This window comes from Sinocyclocheilus anshuiensis, unplaced genomic scaffold (genome assembly GCF_001515605.1).
Source record: "Sinocyclocheilus anshuiensis isolate Anshui unplaced genomic scaffold, SAMN03320099.WGS_v1.1 scaffold1262, whole genome shotgun sequence".
Lineage (NCBI taxonomy): Eukaryota > Metazoa > Chordata > Actinopteri > Cypriniformes > Cyprinidae > Sinocyclocheilus > Sinocyclocheilus anshuiensis.
Genome location: NW_015558617.1, coordinates 409,241 through 427,828, shown reverse-complemented (window position 1 = coordinate 427,828; position 18,588 = coordinate 409,241). Strand labels below are relative to the sequence as shown.

General features: G+C 36.1%; 2 protein-coding genes across 3 annotated transcripts; both read left to right on the top strand.

Moving 5' to 3' along the window:
* Nucleotides 1-2,423: 2,423 nt before the first annotated feature.
* Nucleotides 2,424-7,244, top strand: LOC107680398 (ribose-phosphate pyrophosphokinase 1-like). Of its 2 annotated transcripts, none has more exons than XM_016476279.1 (7): nt 2,424-2,714; nt 3,449-3,632; nt 3,891-3,989; nt 4,204-4,328; nt 5,210-5,383; nt 5,512-5,671; nt 6,325-7,244. In XM_016476279.1, exons 1-7 carry the CDS (start codon nt 2,593-2,595, stop codon nt 6,415-6,417), a joined length of 957 nt encoding a protein of 318 aa, XP_016331765.1. In that variant the 5' UTR covers nt 2,424-2,592; the 3' UTR covers nt 6,418-7,244. The 2 variants fall into 2 exon arrangements, with proteins under 2 accessions (XP_016331765.1, XP_016331764.1); XM_016476278.1 differs by having other exon boundaries at nt 3,449-3,638.
* Nucleotides 7,245-8,213: 969 nt separating this feature from the next.
* Nucleotides 8,214-14,131, top strand: LOC107680353 (T-box transcription factor TBX5-A-like). Its single transcript, XM_016476212.1, has 9 exons — nt 8,214-8,860; nt 9,722-9,893; nt 10,515-10,609; nt 11,123-11,242; nt 11,719-11,866; nt 12,571-12,723; nt 12,811-12,902; nt 13,709-13,845; nt 14,106-14,131. The coding sequence occupies exons 2-9, from the start codon at nt 9,750-9,752 to the stop codon at nt 14,129-14,131; spliced, it is 915 nt and encodes a 304-aa protein (XP_016331698.1). The 5' UTR covers nt 8,214-8,860; nt 9,722-9,749.
* Nucleotides 14,132-18,588: the final 4,457 nt, after the last annotated feature.

Sequence of the window (18,588 nt, the reverse complement as noted above, 5' to 3'; positions counted from 1 at the left end):
CTTAAATTAATTAAACTCTGACACCGTTTCAGATAAAGCTATCAAACCAACTGTAAAATATTCAGAATATTATTCCCTATAATGCACAAGGCTTGTTTTTTCAGATTATGCCTTTGTTGCTTTTTTTATACAGTACTGAATCCATATTTTTCATATGTTTTATATACTGTACTAACTTAATTTAATTAAACTCTGACACAGTTTGAGATAAATCTATCAAACCAACTGAAAAAATCTCTAAATATGATTCACTATAATGCACAAGATTCGTTTTTCAGATTTTTTATTTATTTGTGCATTAAATGGAATAATATTCGGAATATTTTACAGTTGGTTGATACCTTTATTTCAAACGGTGTCAGAGTTTAATTAATTTAAGTGGGTACAGTATATAAAACATATGAAAATAATATGGTTTCAGTACTATATATAAAAGCAGTAAAGGCATAATCTGAAAAAACAAGCCTTGTGCTTGTCTATCTGAGTTAGTTTGGGCTCAAAACATAAAAGCTGCAAAGAGTTTAATTGGCAAAAAAAACAAATGTCTAATGAATGTCAAACGTCAAACTAACTTTACCGCCGTCGCACTGTAGGCCTAACGTTACATCTGTTCCTCACAAGCTCGCTTTCTGTGCCATTTGTTATTTTATTGGCCATCATCATATATTTTATTTATAATTTTGTTTTACGACTGCAAATTGCTTTCTGGTAACAGATTACAGGTAACAGTAAATGCAAACAAATGCATTATGTTGTATGATTCATATATTTTATATATAATTTTGTTTTACGATTGCAAATTGCTTACTGGTAACAGATTACAGGTAACAGTAAATGCAAACAAATGCATTATGTTGTATGAATCGGTCATATTTTAATCATGAACAAAAAGTCTGTAAAAGTGTTGTGTAGCTTACATCTTTGGGCTTAACTGTAATTAGCAAGTAACAAAAAATTTCCCGTTTACCTCCCTTTGTAGGCTATGACTGAGCACATTATAGTGAGGATCACCATCCATCTTAATATTTTTTTTAGGTTTTCAACCGACTTTAAGTACATTGTTACATTCCTATTACTCACAAAAGCAGCATAGGGAAACTTTAAACCAGAGGTGTCTAAACTCGGTCCTGGATGTCCACTCTTCTGCAGAATTTAGCTACAACTTACCTGGAAGTTTCTGGTATGCCTAGTAAGACCTTAGTTAACGGATTCAGATGTATTTAATTAAGGATGGAGCTAAACTCTGCAGGACAGTGACCCGCAGAGCAGGATTCGATACCCCTGCTTTAAACAATCACTTTTTTGTGTTTAATTAATGTTTAATTAATTTGTGTATATTGAAGTCTGTCAATGTGTATTGTATATAGAATAACCAACTGTTAGTAATTTGTACTGTTATTTTCTGATTTTAAAGGGTCATGGTGAGACACTTCATACACACAAGAAGGGCGTGCAAGCTGTCCTCCTAATACGAAGACTACGATGGTGCACTGCAGGACACCTTTCTCCTTTTAAATGTTCAAGAAAAAAAAAGGACTGTAATGGACATGTATGTGTGTTTTTTTCAAGCTTTTCTCAGTGGTTGTTTCTCATGAGGTAAAATTTTGAACTTAAGTTGAAACAGCAAATATTGTAAAGTCAAATGAACTTCAATAAAACAATTCAGCACTAGGCAAGATTTAAATTAGTGAGTTGAAATGACTTGTACTTTTAAGTTGATTTAACTCAAAATTTTAAGGCAGCCACAAAACTTACGTTTTTAAGTTGAAAGGGGTGAACATTTTTTACAGTGTAGGAACACGGACAAGGCGACTCCTCTTCTACCACTAGAGTGCACTATTTACTATTGCAACCAGATCGTTTAACTAAAAAACTAGATAAACCAGCTGCACTGGAAACATAATTTACATGATTTATGAAGCATAGGGTCATTGCAAAATGAGGTCATTGCAAATGTCTGTTTATATTTAAACTGTATATGTGATACACAAGACAGTTTTAATAAAAGCCTATTGAAATAATATAACTTAGGACATTTCTATGTATTAACTGGTCTCTAACTAACGATATGTTAAGCTTTATATAATGTAGTTATATCGTTCTTAATTTAAGTGATTTCAAAAGGTTATCGAGAAAATCTAGTTGGCTGAGAGACTATTTGGCGGTCCCAATGTAATAAAGGTTGAAAACCCCCTATCTGAAACTAAATTCATCACAATGTAATTTTTGACCGAGTGTGCACGAACGAAGTGAAACCAAGTGAAGTGAAACGCTGGAACGCTTCGTTGAAACTGTAAACTGGAACATCATAAAGTGTGTTGCGCATATATGTTTGTTTAGCTGCCAGTCATCCAGCCCCCAGACATATGTCCAATCATAGCCCCGAAATTGACGCGCGCCGCAGTTTATGGGCGTGTTTAACACTGAAGTGGGCGGGGCTACGATGGCACATAGTGGATTTGCTGCGCGGACGGACCCGAATCAGAGTAGACAACCGGCACCAGGCACATGGCGCTTCTTTAACACTGATTTAGAAGAGGTCGTTTTAGCTTATCACCCCCCGACACTATAGGCACCACGGATCAGCCCAGAATGCCAAACATTAAGATATTTTCTGGCAGTTCGCATCCGGATCTGTCGCAGAAGATCGCGGACCGACTGGGACTTGAACTGGGGAAAGTGGTCACTAAAAAATTCAGCAATCAGGAAACCTGGTGAGTTATTTAGAGTCAGAATTGCATGCTTTCCCGGAATGTTTTGGCTAGGGTACACGAAATGGTAAACACATGGTAACCATGTTTTTTTTTTTAGTTTGTAGTTTTATGAATTGGAAGTTGTCATCTGGCGCAATGAGCCTCATACAGGCAGCCGACTCAATTTCCCAGCATCCACCTGCATTAAGCATGTGACTCTGGGGCCGCTAATGCTAATTTTAAATTTTCTGTCTGGCCTCCTCTGCCACGAATGCTATTAAATGTACTCTCGTGAAGTGCTGCTGCGTTATTATTATTTGTAGTTATTTTTAATAGTAGTAGTTATACTTCTGTGCGTATAAGACGTAACAAAAAGGAAGGAATATGCGGGTACACAGCCACTTTTATGTTTTGAGATGAAAAAATAATGTTGGCCCTGGTGTCTGTGTTTATATAATTGACATTTAACTCAAGTTGAGTGGAAGGCTTGTGACCCTAAAAGATAAAATGTGTCTCTCGCTCTTTATCTGCAGCTGATATGTGATAAATGCAGTCAGGTTCTTGACGCAATAGTTTCAGTTTGCTTTTCAATGGTTAACACCGTCTGATCCCCAGTGGTGACCATATTAAATATCAGCTCAAATCAGATACACCCCTCTAATCAGGCAGACAAGCATAGATTTATAGTGCACTATCTTTAGTGACTGAGACTCAACCTTGTTTATGTGTGTTTTTGTCTGTCTGTGTGTGTGTAGTGTAGAGATAGGAGAGAGTGTGCGTGGAGAAGATGTCTATATTGTCCAGAGTGGCTGTGGCGAAATAAACGACAATCTTATGGAGCTGCTGATCATGATCAATGCCTGTAAGATTGCATCAGCGTCCAGAGTCACGGCGGTTATTCCTTGTTTCCCCTACGCTCGGCAGGACAAGAAGGACAAGGTGGGGGTGAGGAACAGCTTGCCTTTTAACACGTACAAACAGTTAATCATACATTAACCGCATCACTGTTGGTGGATCAATGTGGGCTACTTTCTGTAAGTCTTTCTTCTGTGGTATCAGTTTGTGTTTTCTGGCCCCTTGGCAACTTACAAGGTATGGCTAATTATGCTTGCTTAGCCCTTCTCTATTGTCCTGTTAATGTGTATCTGGTTAGTAGTTGTGATGCTACCTGTTCATGAGTGAGTATTTTGTCTGTAGAGTCGGGCTCCAATCTCAGCCAAGCTTGTTGCCAACATGCTGTCTGTAGCCGGAGCAGACCACATCATCACCATGGACCTACATGCATCTCAAATTCAGGTACACACTGTGCATCGCCTTTCCTCCAAACACGCTCAAAACACCCGTATCTCTCACGAACAGAGATGACTGGCATAACCCTACAGTCAGGCCTGAATAAAACTGGGTGGGCCTTAAATTTCTTCAGCATTTTATAGTTATGAGACTTGGACGGTGACGTTTTTTTAATGGTATGATTTCGAGTGAATGTGTTTTATCTGTTTTCTGTTTTTAGGGGTTCTTTGACATCCCAGTTGATAACTTGTACGCTGAGCCGGCAGTCCTCAAATGGATAAAAGAAAATATCAATGAATGGAAGAATTGCACCATTGTTTCTCCTGATGCTGGTGGAGCCAAGAGGTGTGCTTTCTTTCCTTTTCGGTTTCTCAAAACACTGGGTCTCATTCACTAGCCGTACGTACACACGAATGTGTGTGATACGTGTTTACAAAGGTTTTTACGACCTAATCATGGTTCATCAATATGTTTTTTTTTTTTTTTTTTTAATTTACAAAAAAAATGAAGGAACACTTGATACACCACATACACAAAATTCATTTACTCTAGGTGGGCTTATAAACGTATTATGATGAAAAATTATTCATAGATATTAAATCTTTAAACAATTCCATATATATAAAACATTTTATCACCAGTTTAAAAAAGTGGCCTAATTTTTAAATTTTTAATTTTTGAAATCATTTGATTTCATAGCAGCATAACCATTTCAGGTTGTTAAACCTGGAGAATTGCAGTTTGTAATGTTGATCAGGCTATTGAAGACGATGGAAATGAGTGTGTTTTACTCTTTTAGGTGTGGAGAGTAAGGAAATGTCAGTTTTTTTGTGGTTACGTGTGAGTGTGTGACTTGGCTAACAGTGGATGGCTTGGCCTAAACCTTTAGCTGTACATTATAGTGGTGGGCCTTTTTTTTTATTTTTTTTTTTAATCAGTTTGAAGTCTTTTTAAGCTGGGCTAATTTAATCATGCTGATTACATCATGTGATTTGTTTCTTGAGAAATGGACTGACTACAGTGCCCCCTTTTGTAACATCTTAAGACACTTGAGTGAGTGAGCTTATGCACACTGGTGTTTGTACTTGTTTTTACTGTAACTTTTGTGCATGTGGCTTCTCTGTGGTGTGTGATTGTGACGCTTGCAGAGAAGCCTGAATGCATCCATGGTCATTTCCCACTGTTGTACAGAATGTTACTTAAGAATTATGTGCTCATTTTATCAGAGTGACATCCATCGCAGACCGCCTGAATGTGGACTTTGCCCTAATCCATAAGGAGCGGAAAAAGGCCAATGAGGTGGATCGTATGGTGTTGGTTGGGGACGTGAAGGACCGAGTGGCGATTTTAGTAGACGACATGGCAGACACGTGTGGGACAGTATGTCACGCGGCTGACAAGTGAGGACATGCATGATACACAATCACTTTCATGCTCAAACAAATATGCGCTTTCATGATTATCCTGGTAAGCTGTCAGGCCTCATGCTTCTGTGTTTAATTGCTTGTGTGTCTCTGTCCTCTATCAGATTGGTGTCTGCGGGAGCCACTAAAGTGTACGCCATCTTGACTCATGGCATCTTCTCTGGGCCAGCCATTTCTCGTATCAATAATGCCAACTTCGAGGCAGTTGTGGTCACCAACACAATTCCACAGGAGGACAAAATCAAACACTGCAACAAGATTCAGGCACAGACATTTATCTTATAGAGAATGATGTTGTGGTTTAAGGCTGGGTCATAATTTTTGAATAATTCTTTTTAATCTATTTCTGTTTTCAGTAAATTGAAAAGCATTTAAGATATTAAACTCTTATATAGTATAATATATATATATATATATATATATATATAAATAAAAAAATTATAGTTAAACATTATAGTTAAACATACTATTTTATCAAAAATACACTAAAAACAGGAATATTGTTAAATATTATCAGATTTTAAAGTAACTATTTTATTTTAATATATTTAAAAATAATAATCCATTACTTCAGTCTTCAGTGTCACATGATGCTTCAGAAATCATTTTTTATGCTGATTTGGTGCGCAAGAAACTTCTTATTGCTATCATATATGTTGAAAACAGTTGTGCTATTTTAGTGGAAATGGTGATGCCTTTTTTTTCCAGAATTTTTTTTGATTAATAGAACGTTCAAAAGGACAGCAATTTTTTGCATTCTTGCTAAATAAAATTAAATAAATAAGTTTGCTAACTCCAAACTTTTGAACTGTAATCTGGTATTACCTTCTGGAATATTATATCTGATTTGGTTGTTTTTCAGATCAGTTTTTTCGCCCAGAGCATGTTAACTAATTTATTTCTCTTTCCCTCTCCAGGTGATCGACATTTCTATGATCCTGGCTGAAGCTATTAGGCGAACGCATAATGGGGAGTCAGTTTCATACTTGTTTAGTCATGTCCCCTTATAACATATACACACACGCACAAACAACATGTCTTCACGCATGCCATCACTGTGTACAAACTCATATGATGGAGAACCATTGCTGGCTCTGTTAAGCCATGTTCCTTTGTAAGAGTCTCATACATGCACCATTTAACTGAAGACATATTCTGGACAGTGAATGAAAACCCTTTGTGCAACACACAGCTCCCTCTTTCTGTTGCATGTGCTGACTTACCTTTTTTCCAAGAGTATTGTGATATGTAACAACTCCTATCATCGTGATTTCCATTCACTCTTCACTCACTATATTTCACCCATCACTCTATGGTATATAAATGTTACCTGCATGTTAGACTGAGGATTCACTTGAACGTTGCTGTCTGTTATTTCCGCCTTAGAAACCATTTAAAACCAATGAGACAACAACCCCTGCTTATAATGGAAAATCTCCTGTAATACTGGAATTTTTTTAATGTTTTAACTCTGAAGTTTGTGTAACTTAAAGGTACGATAGATGTTTATGACTTTTGTAACACTTTAATTTTGTTATAGAATCTAATTACTAACATGTGGTAGATTGAAATAGAATATGGGTTAAGCCCCTTTAGATTGCCATTGTTATGGCAGCTGAATTTTTTTTTTCTTTTGTTTCTCTTCTCAGGTTTCAGTTTTAGGTTGATTTTTTTTTTCTGCATTACTTTATTAATTTTCATCTCTTCAGGGTCTTTTGACAGGATGAAAACCAAGATCTTGGTGGAAAAATTAGGTCACATTTTTAAGTTGTGATAAAATATTTCTTTTATATCTATGTTCATGTTTACAGTTACGCAGCGTTTTTGACTGCTTGAACTAGGGGTGTGCGATATTGACAAAAAATGATATCTGGGATTTTATCGATAACGATAATTAGACGATAATTATTTGCAAAATACTCGATAATGTCAAATCGCACATCGTTAAAACAACAATTACGATATTATCGCAGACGATATATATCGCACACCCCTAGCTTAAACACAGATCTGTGAAGTTCCCTTTAGATTTGACTGAACACACACCTAAGTCCTAATTAAGTGGCTACTGTAGAATTGGCCCAAACAATCAGCTTGTTGAATTATATTTTTGTTGTTTCTTGCTTATAACTGTGTGGGTCAGTGTGTTTGGTTTGAGTACGTTTCTTTTTCCATGCTACTTAAGCGAGAACTGAGATAATACACTTAACAGCTTACACTGGAGCAGTAAGTGAGATGACCGAGCTTGATTTGATAGGTCTATGCCATTTGCCTTAATGAAGGAGAAAAATGCTGACGATTGTATCTCATCTGAATGCAGAATGATGAGTAAAGTATTTCATGTATAAACTGCACACCCGTTTGTGGTCTAATTGTTCCATTTTTATACAATTTCATAATTATCTTTTTTTCGCATTGAGATGTTTCATGTATTTTATTTTAATTATTTATGTACAGTTTTTAATATATTTTAATCAGTATTTTAAATTGCCTTTCTTAATTCATAAATTCGAAAACATGCCACATATTTAGTTTGGAAATATTTAATTTGATATTTCCATATCACACGGATTTAAACGTTTATAAACTGTAGTAACACTGTGGTAATACATTAGCGCACTAGTTAGGTGGCGCAATTTATTAGTTTTACAGTTTTTAAGGCAGACTTTTTCGTAAAATAAGAATAATTAATTCCGTAATTTAAAAACGTTGTTTTTAATGTTTTAACGTACTTTAAAGACATTACCAATATCGGTAAACACAGGTGACGTTTAGAAAATTATTGCAAATGGTTTGAATCCGAAGAGATATACATTTACCTATCCGTCACTCAACAGAAACAATAATAAAGGCGTTCATATTTAAGTAATTGTGAGGAAACGGATTCGCTAAATGATCGTGCCTTTTGTCAGAGTCACATTAAGCAGACCCTTATCCGAATACCGACGTGTCTCGAGCACAGCGTCGAGCTCGCGTTCACCGTGCTGTCTGTCCTGACTTTATCACGCGACACCATTGCGGGGTTACCGTCTTATCTTAACTAGCAATGTTCCCACGGCTCCGCACTGCGAGCTATCCTGTTATCATCCACTTGTCTTATTTATGGAAGCCTGTTTTGAAGTAATGTGGAGTAGCGTATATGAGTGACAGAGAACGCGCGTGCTTGGTCACAAGGGTCGTTCATTAAATAAATCAAGCAATATTTCCAAAATAATTTGCAAAATAAAAAAGTTATTACTGAGGGAATGTTGTTTTCTGTCACCAGCAAACAAATACAAACGGACTCGCGCGGTGAAAGAGAGAGAGGACAGAGCGCTCGGGCTCGCCTAGTTACCTCCTTTCGACCTCCTCAACTTTTAACCCCGCAGCGCGCAGCCGTCGCGATGTTGACGGACAATCGCTGATTATTTACCGAACAGTTTGGAGTCTGAGCATAAATTCTGCACCAGATATGTGAGTACTACGAATTTCTCTTCTTACGCTATTTAGGGTGGCTCCTCAATTTTGTATTTGTAGTTGGAAAGCACAGGAACAAGCATATTTATCTGGGAGGAGAAGAGGTGTTCGCGCGATGTGGGCGTTTGCGGTGAATTTTGTCGCCGTGTGTGAGTTTGGACCTGGCGTGTCACGAGTGTGTGAATGAAAAAGGTGTGTGACGACATAGAAGGCATCACGCTAATGGGAGACAGGGAATGGGTGGAGGGAGAAAGAGACACGGCAGAAGGCAAACGGGTTTGAGAAGAGAGGAAAATCACAATTAAAACGCTCTGAACTATTTTTGCAGATATTTTTATTTGTATTCAGTTAGGTTACAAAGTATAGGCCTTTTGGAGAAATAGCCTAACAAATCAGTCGGGACGAATTTAAAATTACGTCTGGTCTTTTTCGGAAAACAATGAGGTAAGAGACAACAAAAATCCAAGTATATGCGAGGAAAATATAAAGTGTAAATAAGTTATTCGATTCTGTTGGAATAAATGAAGATAGTTAGAAGCCGGCAAGTCGAGAATTTCCGATAGCCGGCATAGCCTATACATATAATAGATGTAATAAATGCAATAAATGTTTTACATTAACAACTAAAGCGTTCTGTCCTAAAATTCTCTCCATCGAACGCAAAAATAGCTGAAAACGCGAAACAGCAAATAATTGTATCAAGGCAAAATATAGGCTATATTATCTATTACTTTGTTAGTTACACAATCATTTGAAGAAATTAATTGATTACAGTTTGTGTGGATTTTTTATTTTTATTTAATTCTGGAGATCACCTGGTGAAAATATTTATACTATTTTCCATTGCGCATCTTTTAGTTCACCGTAATTCAACTCAAACGGGGATATGGCGAATTTAGAGTTCGGATCTCAACAGTCATGTTCCGGCGGCAATTCTCCAGCGATGGAATTCGAGAAGGATAAAGATTCCGGACATCACGGTCGGTGCAAAACCGGGTCGCCGCCACTGCAAACTCAGCTCTCCCAACAGGTCAGCCATAACTGTGCACATGCAGCCTACCCGAGAATGCGAGGCCAAAATTCTGCTGTCAGATTTTTGTCAGTATTTGTTTAGGCTATTATTGTATTGTAATAATTGTATTATTATTATTATTAGCCTATTATTATTATTATTATTATTATTATTATTATTATGCTGTCTGTCTAGTTTATTTTAAGTGGAATTATTAATTGCACATTGGAAATTCACTAGGAAGATGGCATATTTGCAAATAAATTAATAATGTTTATATAACAAGCAAATAGACCATTTTGTAGCATCATACTCAGGATTCAATACAGGAGTGCATTATTTATGTTAGCCTACGTAGTGTATTTAGATCATTTCCTCTGTCTCCAAAATGTACACGCGAATCTTTTTAATTTGCTTTCAAATTCAATATTATTAACAACCGGTCTCGACTATTTTCACAATTATGATTCGTATGGACTAATAGAAAAACACTGGTAAAAAAATAATAATAATTCTTTATTTAATTATTATGTTACTATATTGTTTGTATTTGTCAACGTATTTAGGCAGGAAAAAAAATTAAAGAATCAGCAGTAATTTGCATTTCTCCCCCCTCTTTTTGCCGACCCTCGCGCGCAGAGTATGGAGGGGATTAAAGTTTATTTGCACGAGAGAGATCTGTGGGCAAAATTTCATGATGTCACCACGGAGATGATCATCACCAAAGCTGGCCGGTGAGTGACACTTTTTTCATTTTTTTCTACCCCACAATGTATGAAGATCGAAAATATATTTCTTTTTATTGAATATTCGTGGATCCAAACTATTTTCAACCCAAAATTCCCCAGGCGGGAGCAAAATGGCCCCTGGAGGACAAAAGTGAGAAACAGGGCACAATTTGCCATCATATTCAAACATGCTGGCTGTATTAGGATATTTTTGGTTTGATTTATTTCCAAATAAATCTATTCCCATTTTGCTTGTGTTTTTAACTAGTGGGTCACTTTAAAAAAAAAAAAAAAAAAAAAAGATAAACAATTAATATCTCTAATTATGTGTGATAGACATTAGAATGATTGCATTATTGCAAAAAAAGACCTCTTGTCATGACATCCAATGACTTAATGGAACAGGAAAATGTTGACAAACAAGACAATACTCCATTGTATTAAAATTATTATTATTATTATCATTATTATATTTGACTATTGTTGTTGGCTCTCTAATGGATCATTAATCTGTTACAGACGAATGTTTCCCAGCTACAAAGTGAAGGTAACAGGCTTAAACCCCAAAGCAAAATATATCTTACTGATGGACATTATTTCAGCCGACGAGCATCGGTATAAATTTGCAGATAACAAATGGTAAGAAAGTAATAAATTATAATTGATATAAACTATAATGCTAATAAAATACATAAATTAATAGAAAGGTAAACATTTATAAAGATGTTTGATTCTTTTACAACAATGAATATTAAGAAGACATTTTATTCAAAAGATTTTGATTGGTGATTGAATCAATGTATGGAAGGCTATTGAGCTGTTGAAAGTGACTGAATGAAAATGATAGGTGTAGCTAAATCAATGCATGGAGGAATGCTAAGAGAAAGGTATGCATAGCATAAATAGAAATGAACTCTGTTGTGTGTTGATGTTGTGAAATTATGCAAAAACAATGCAATTATAAGCCTTGGTTAGTGAATATTGTTCAGTGAGTGGAGGATCCAAAGCAGAAGTGCATTTTGCAACCTGAACTTTTATCTCAGAATTGCGGAGCAGACAGAAAGTCCTTATCTCTTTATATGGACCAACTCGTTCATGTCCTATCTGCTCTGCAGGTCCATCAGTGGTAAAGCTGAGCCGGCGATTCCAGGCCGACTGTATGTGCACCCAGACTCACCGGCTTCAGGAGCTCACTGGATGAGACAGCTCGTCTCTTTCCAGAAACTCAAGCTCACCAACAACCACCTGGACCCTTTCGGACATGTCAGTGATGTTTCCAATCAAATTGAATTGGTTATTTAAATTACTGATGAACATAACTAAACTCTCCACTGGTTTACACCTCAGTTGGATTGAACTGGACATAGAACAGGGGTTCTTTGGGTCTTTAAAAGGCCTTAAAACTCACCCTTCCATAAAATAAGGACTTAAATTAAGTCTAAAGTTCATAAAGTCAATGTTGTATGCATTGCTAAATTAATATCTTCCTCAGTACGTTTGTCTTGTTTTCCAATACATATTTCTGAACATCGAGATACATTTTCTTGAGATGCAAAATGAAGATATTTTATTATTTTTTAAATCATAAACACTTAATTTTGATACATTTTACAGAAACAAGATTTCTTATCTCATGTCTCCTCAAGTAAATGTATCTTGATTTAAGACTCTTTAGACATTTGCCCTGGACAACAAGACAAAAGTTCTGAGGAAGGACAGAGGTTGGGAGAAGAAGTATTCTAGCCTATTTTTTATTTTTTTTTAAACCAATTTAAAAAGTAATAGAGGTCGATTGGAAGCTGTATTTTCAAACTCTGAAGTGTTGCTAATAGATCTCATTGTGTTCTTTATATTTTCTTTGCTTGGTCTTAAAAAGGTCTTAAAATATCTTGCCCTCATAAAACCTGCAGAAACCCCGATGGAACCAACGTGTTGATAAGGAAATCTCTTCCTGTTATTTGTTGCAGATCATTTTAAATTCCATGCATAAATACCAGCCTCGCCTGCACATTGTGAAGGCAGACGAGAGGAACAGCTTTGGCTCCAGCAATACAAGTTTCTGCACACACTCATTTCCTGAGACAACCTTCATCGCTGTAACTTCCTACCAGAACCACACAGTAAGCAGCATGACCCCTATGATAGTAAATAAATGGATAGATTTGCAGAAAGCAGCAGTGTTCATCTTTAATCCTCTGTTTTTTTAGATCACTCAGCTGAAGATTGAGAATAATCCATTTGCTAAAGGTTTCCGTGGAAATGACGATATCGAATTGCATCGCATGTCCCGTACACCAAGGTGGAACACACATATTTTAAACATATTAATACGCATGCAAACATTTTACTTTAGTTGATCATAACAGCACCATGAGTTTGTATGTAAGTAATGATGAATCACTAATGTACTGTATTATTTTCAGTCTTCATTTATGTGTTCTATGTGCCTGCATGTCATTATGTGTTGCATCTCATAGCCACTGATGTTGTTGTTTCAGATACACAGAGAATATGTTGTCCTTTTAACTAGCAGGGTTTAGGAATAAAAGTCAAAGCTTTGTGTTGCATGTTGACAGTATTGAATGTGACACACAAGAGAGGGATATTTATAGTGTAACAATATTAAGAGCAGAGCTGCACAACACACTGTCACACAGAGGTCACTGAAGGGCTAATGTGTGTGTGTCTAAGTAAATGCGTTTTTGAGAGAGATAGTGAGAAAAACAGAGAGAAAGAGGAATGAGTCAGATTGGAAAGGGGATATAGAAAAGATTTTTGGCTACTGTAATTGTCTCTTAGCTTAGAAATTTAATTAGAAACGATCAGTACTGTGCAAATGATATCCGTTACCCTCGCCGCCCCACCGTGCCAATACAAAACATGAGCCTGCTCTCTCTCTTTTAACACCCTGATATATCAACTGTAGTGGCAGTGCTTTGTGACTCTTCCCCTAAAAGTTCCCTGATGGACTGAGCTTCTGAAGTATTCTGAATATATCTTTTGAGTTCTTTCTTAAAACGTCTTTTTTCTAATTTCTCAAATTTGGTCTGGGCCTCTGCTGTAGGAACCAATGCATCTGATGCCTATTTTACCCTTTTTCCACAGTAAGGAGTATCCACTTGTACCACGTAGTACTGCAAGGCAGCGTGTATCTCCACCCTCTCCTGACTCCTGTCTCTCTCAGGCAGAATACACTTTGACACAAAAACCCAGTCCTGGCTACACCTGCTCTGACATTTCAGGTACGTGGTGCAAAACAGAGGTTGAATTTTTGTGTAATAATATTTTGATTATAGGTATGTTTTATTTTCACAAATGTAGATTTGTTAAAGTTGCCACAAGCTTTGTGGCATTTAAACAAACAAAAAAAAACAATCCTTAAAGGTCCCATATTTTACACCTTTCTGGAGTTTTATTTTAGGTTTTGATGTCCTTAAGAATATATATTTGCGGTATAAGTACCAAAAACCATCTCAATATATTTTTACAGCTCCTTTCTCAGGAGCTCTGCTGAGAATTTTGGCCTGAATAATTAATATTAATGTGCTTCTCTTCTGATTGGCCTGTTGTTTTCTGAGTGACGCATGGCCAGGCCAACCACAGGTAACTAGGGTCAGCCGACGTCACGACGCTAGCTGGAGGCAGCAAAACAAAGGGGAAACTGGTGGCGGCCTATTCAAATCAGCGCAGATTCGACTACATAAGGAGCTTAAAATATCATCTTGTTGTGATGTTGGGTGCCAGAAAGTGAATCGAACTGTCCGAAAGAACCGGTTCGCGGAAAAGAACCGAACTTCCCATCACTAGTGAGGGACTGTGGGCGGTGCTCGGGGTGCTGACTGAAGGCGGTGACTGTGTAGTTCTGACATCAACTTTTTACGGAAGTCACAAGGGTTCGTCAAAAATAGCTAGAACTTTAAGCAGGCTGTGTGAATTTTACTGTGGACTGACTGTTTTGAAACTTATATGGTAGTTACATAGCACCTAGACCTCAGTTATCATGAAAAAAGCCAGGAAATTTCAGTTTTGACAATATGGGACCTTTAAAGATGAGTGCCTTAAAACTCTCTAAATTACTTTCAACTTTACTCGTGTAATTTAATTAAATGCAAAAATGTAAGTTATAATTTGATTTAATATATTTCAGAATTATTTGTATTTTTTTTTACTTGTATGCAGCTTTGAATTATTGTGGGCTTTTTAAAAAAAACAATGTTTGTTATTTAAAGAGCTTTAATAAAGTTTTTTTTTAATTCAGGTTCTGCAAGTAGTATTTATAATTATAATTGACAGTTAACTCTCTCACTTGAAAATGCAACAAAAATAATTTAAAATTAATTTGCCATTAACAACACTCAAGAAAACTTTTCATTCATTTTGTCATATTTATTATCTTGTATTTGATTTTTCCTGTACTAATGTATTTGTTTTTTCCCCCAACTAACACAGACCATGTTGAGATATCCGATTCGTGAGCAAATTACTCTTATGAACACTTTTTCAGTCAGTCAATGAACTGGCAACCATTATCTGTTTCGTAAAAAAAATTCTGGCTGTCGAGTGAGAGAGAGGCTAGAATGTTGTGTTGATTGATAATGGTTGTAACGTCACCCAAACAAAGTTAAACATTGGCATATAAACAACCAGTCAGTAAATAGACTGCTGAAAGTCTAACAAGACACAAAAAGTCACGTGACATTTAGCCAAGTATGGTGTCCCATACTCAGAATTTGTGCTCTGCTTTTAACCCATTCTAGTGCACACACACATCAGTGAGTAGTGAACACACACACTGTGAACACGCACCCGGAGGAGTGCCCAGGGAGCAGTTCGGGGTTTGGCGCCTTGCTCAAGGGTCTCACTGACCTCAGTCGTGGTATTGAGGGTGGAAGAGAGCGCTGGTCATTCACTCCCCCACCTACAATCCCTCGGTACCGAGACTCAAACCCACAAGCTTTGGGTTACAAGTCCGACTCTCTAACCATTAGGCCACAACTGCCCCACTTTATTTATTTATTTTTTATTAAAAGTACCTTACAGTATTTAAATGGCACAAATAGAGTCAGGGTCACTAGAGTAACAACATCATATTGGAACAGATTTATACGAAATATAACTAGGTAATATAACTAAAGTATAAATCACCATACTTTATAACATTTAAGAAGTCATAGTCTACTATTAAGTATTAGTCAACTATTAACAGTTATGTAATTCAACGGAGAGGTCAGTAAAATAGGGTGTTACTATGAAGGAATGTTTTGTATTGCTTTTTTAAAGTAGTTTTACTTGTATTTTAAAATAAGCAATGCATGGTATTGTGTTGTAGGACTTAAGAACTGTCCATAAACTTTCCTTAAACTACCAGTTCCTTTTCCATTTTTCTACAGATTTTTTTTTCCTTACAATGTAATTTGTTTTATTATAGGAGCCTAAATCTCATGCATTTTTGTTGTCTAGACCCTGTTCTGTATGTGGCAAAGAGCACTCTGTAAACCTTTTGGCATTCTGCATTCATGCTATTATTAATTCAAAAGCTCTGTGGCAGTCTTCTAAGCAAGCAGCAACAAGCTATGTAAACCCAAAAGAATGAGCAACTCTTTTAAGGCAGAAATCCACATTTACGTGAGTGACGTGACATCCCAGACAGCAACATGTGTGTGTGTGTGTGAGAGAGAGAGAGAGAGAGAGAGAGAGAAGGAAAAAAAGGAAAAGAAGGAAAAAGAGTCTGTGAATAATTGTGGTAATGTACTCATAACTTTATCCTGAAATCACAAGTTTGCATTTGTTTTGCTTCACAGTTTCTACCTTGTTGTGAATGAGGTCTGGCAAATTAAAATTATCAGGTATTTTTCAGTTGTGCTATATCATCAAAATAATAAATAACAATAAAATTCAACAAATTGCAATATAGTAGCTGCAATTGTTATTTCACATATTGGTATAAATATTTGTATATATTTTGTAACATTTTTAATAATTTTATATATACTTTTTATAATAATATTTTATATTTGCTTATGCTTTTTGTCATCAACATAAATAAAAATATAATAAATGAATAAGATAATAATAAATTAAAAATAAAGTTTCCAGTTATAACCAAACTGAGTTTTACAGCCTGAAGAACCTTTTTTTTTTAACACTGATGTGAAGAACTTATGACACATCAGCAACAAAGAACCAATATAATGCAATATATGCAAGCATATACAGTATATGCAGCTTTCTTTTAACAGCAGTTTTTAATTTAAAAGCATTTTAAGATGTGACTAATCCTAAGAAAGTTTTTTTTTTTGCATTCACAGTCACTGTGGAGCAAGTAGAAACTAATGGGATTTCAGGATAAAAATGAGAGATTTTCATTTAAAATAGACAAAACATTTAATTTCCTCTTATCTGAACCCAGTGATGAACCTTTGCATGACCCTTGTGTCTTCAATGATATGTGTGTGAAATTTTGTGTATATGTGTATCAAATATCTTCTGGTAAAAATGTGTGAATCTCTGTTACCATTACAGCAGGATTTTTTTTTTATTTCATCAAGATACAACTACACCAGGAATTTAAAAAATTAGGAAAAAGTTAAGGAGGTGGCTTGTTTCATTGTGGCCATTATCTGTGAAGATTTAGGGAGAATTCCCCGTTTTTACTATTTCACTTAGGAATGCTGTTGTACAAACACTAACAAACCCAAATGCAAGATTTATAACTCTCAAACCTCCTATCCAGCTGAACACGTACATGCGCTAGCTTCAGATGGGGGTCCTTTATTTTGTTTATTCTTGCTCTATTATGATGAGAAAAGGGAATGCTGGGTACTGCACTTGTCACAGTCCGTTAAGGGAGCAGTGATGTTACCAATCCTGTCATGGCCCAAGGCAAGAGACACAGAGAGAGAGAGAGAGAGAGAGAGAGAGAGAGAGAGGAGGGGAGGCATCAGCTGGACATTTATTTATAGACACACCATGCAATAAGAATTTCATGAGTGAAATCTGGTCATTTTAAAGAAAGTTTTTAATGTTGTGAAACACTTGCTTTTATTATTTATAATGAACTATTTATTGATTTTGAGTTCACAAATTGTGTTTGCTGATATTTATTTGTAAAGCTTTTTTATATTTATTGAGCAGCTTGCTTTCCCTTGACAAATGTAGAGTTTCTGTGTTTTGTGAAGGTGTTTTCTGAAACTTGTTTGAATATGAGGCTGAAATAAAATGTTAATCCACAGCTGTCTTTTGTGTTGATATGAAATAGAACTTTATTCATAGATCTTGATGTTTTGTACAGATGTCATGCATTGTATGTGTATGTGTGCATGCATACATATATGACAACAGTTTAGCTGTGTGTGTGTGTGTGTGTGTGTGCCTTAGAGCTGTAGTTTCACACGTTGTGTAAGAGTTTGAGCTGTTGCAGGGAAACACAGAGACAGAGAGAGAGAGAGAGAGAGAGAGAGAGAGAGAGACCTATCAGAAGTTTGTCTTTACAGGAATGACTGGAAAGTTCTTTTGAGGAAAACTATTTATCATTTAAAGGGTCATGAAACCCCGTTTCAGCACTGGTTAGTTCTCATCACAGTTTTAAAAAATGCTAAAAAAGTGGGCGTGGTGTGCTGCGAGCGGAGGGGGAAGAGGGGAGACAGACAACACACACAGCTTCGTGTTCAGACAGTAGGGATGGGCGATACCTCTTATTTAATTTCCGATCCGATACCGATATTTTCAAGCCCAGTATCGTTGTATATCGATACCGATACTTCTAAACTAAACTGATCTTTTAAATGATTAAATTTTACTACAAATACTGTGGTAAACTGTGGTTACTGTAATAAAACCATGGTTAATTTTTGTAAAAGGCTGCCAATATGTTGTACCTTAGACCTTTCTACAAGGTGAAACTTTTGCATATTTTTTCTGACAGATTTATTAACAGCAATTACAGAACATAACACAATCCATTTGAACTTTTAACAACCAGTTTA

Coding starts and splice junctions, on each gene's coding strand:
- LOC107680353 (XM_016476212.1), top strand. CDS start 9,750: ATGGCGAATTTAGAGTTCGGATCTCAACAGTCATGTTCCGGCGGCAAT. Junction 9,894..10,514: donor AAACTCAGCTCTCCCAACAG/GTCAGCCATAAC, acceptor CCTCGCGCGCAG/AGTATGGAGGGGATTAAAGT. Junction 13,846..14,105: donor CACCTGCTCTGACATTTCAG/GTACGTGGTGCA, acceptor CTCCTTTCTCAG/GAGCTCTGCTGAGAATTTTG.
- LOC107680398 (XM_016476278.1), top strand. CDS start 2,593: ATGCCAAACATTAAGATATTTTCTGGCAGTTCGCATCCGGATCTGTCG. Junction 3,639..3,890: donor ACAAGAAGGACAAGGTGGGG/GTGAGGAACAGC, acceptor TTTTGTCTGTAG/AGTCGGGCTCCAATCTCAGC. Junction 5,672..6,324: donor AACACTGCAACAAGATTCAG/GCACAGACATTT, acceptor TTCCCTCTCCAG/GTGATCGACATTTCTATGAT.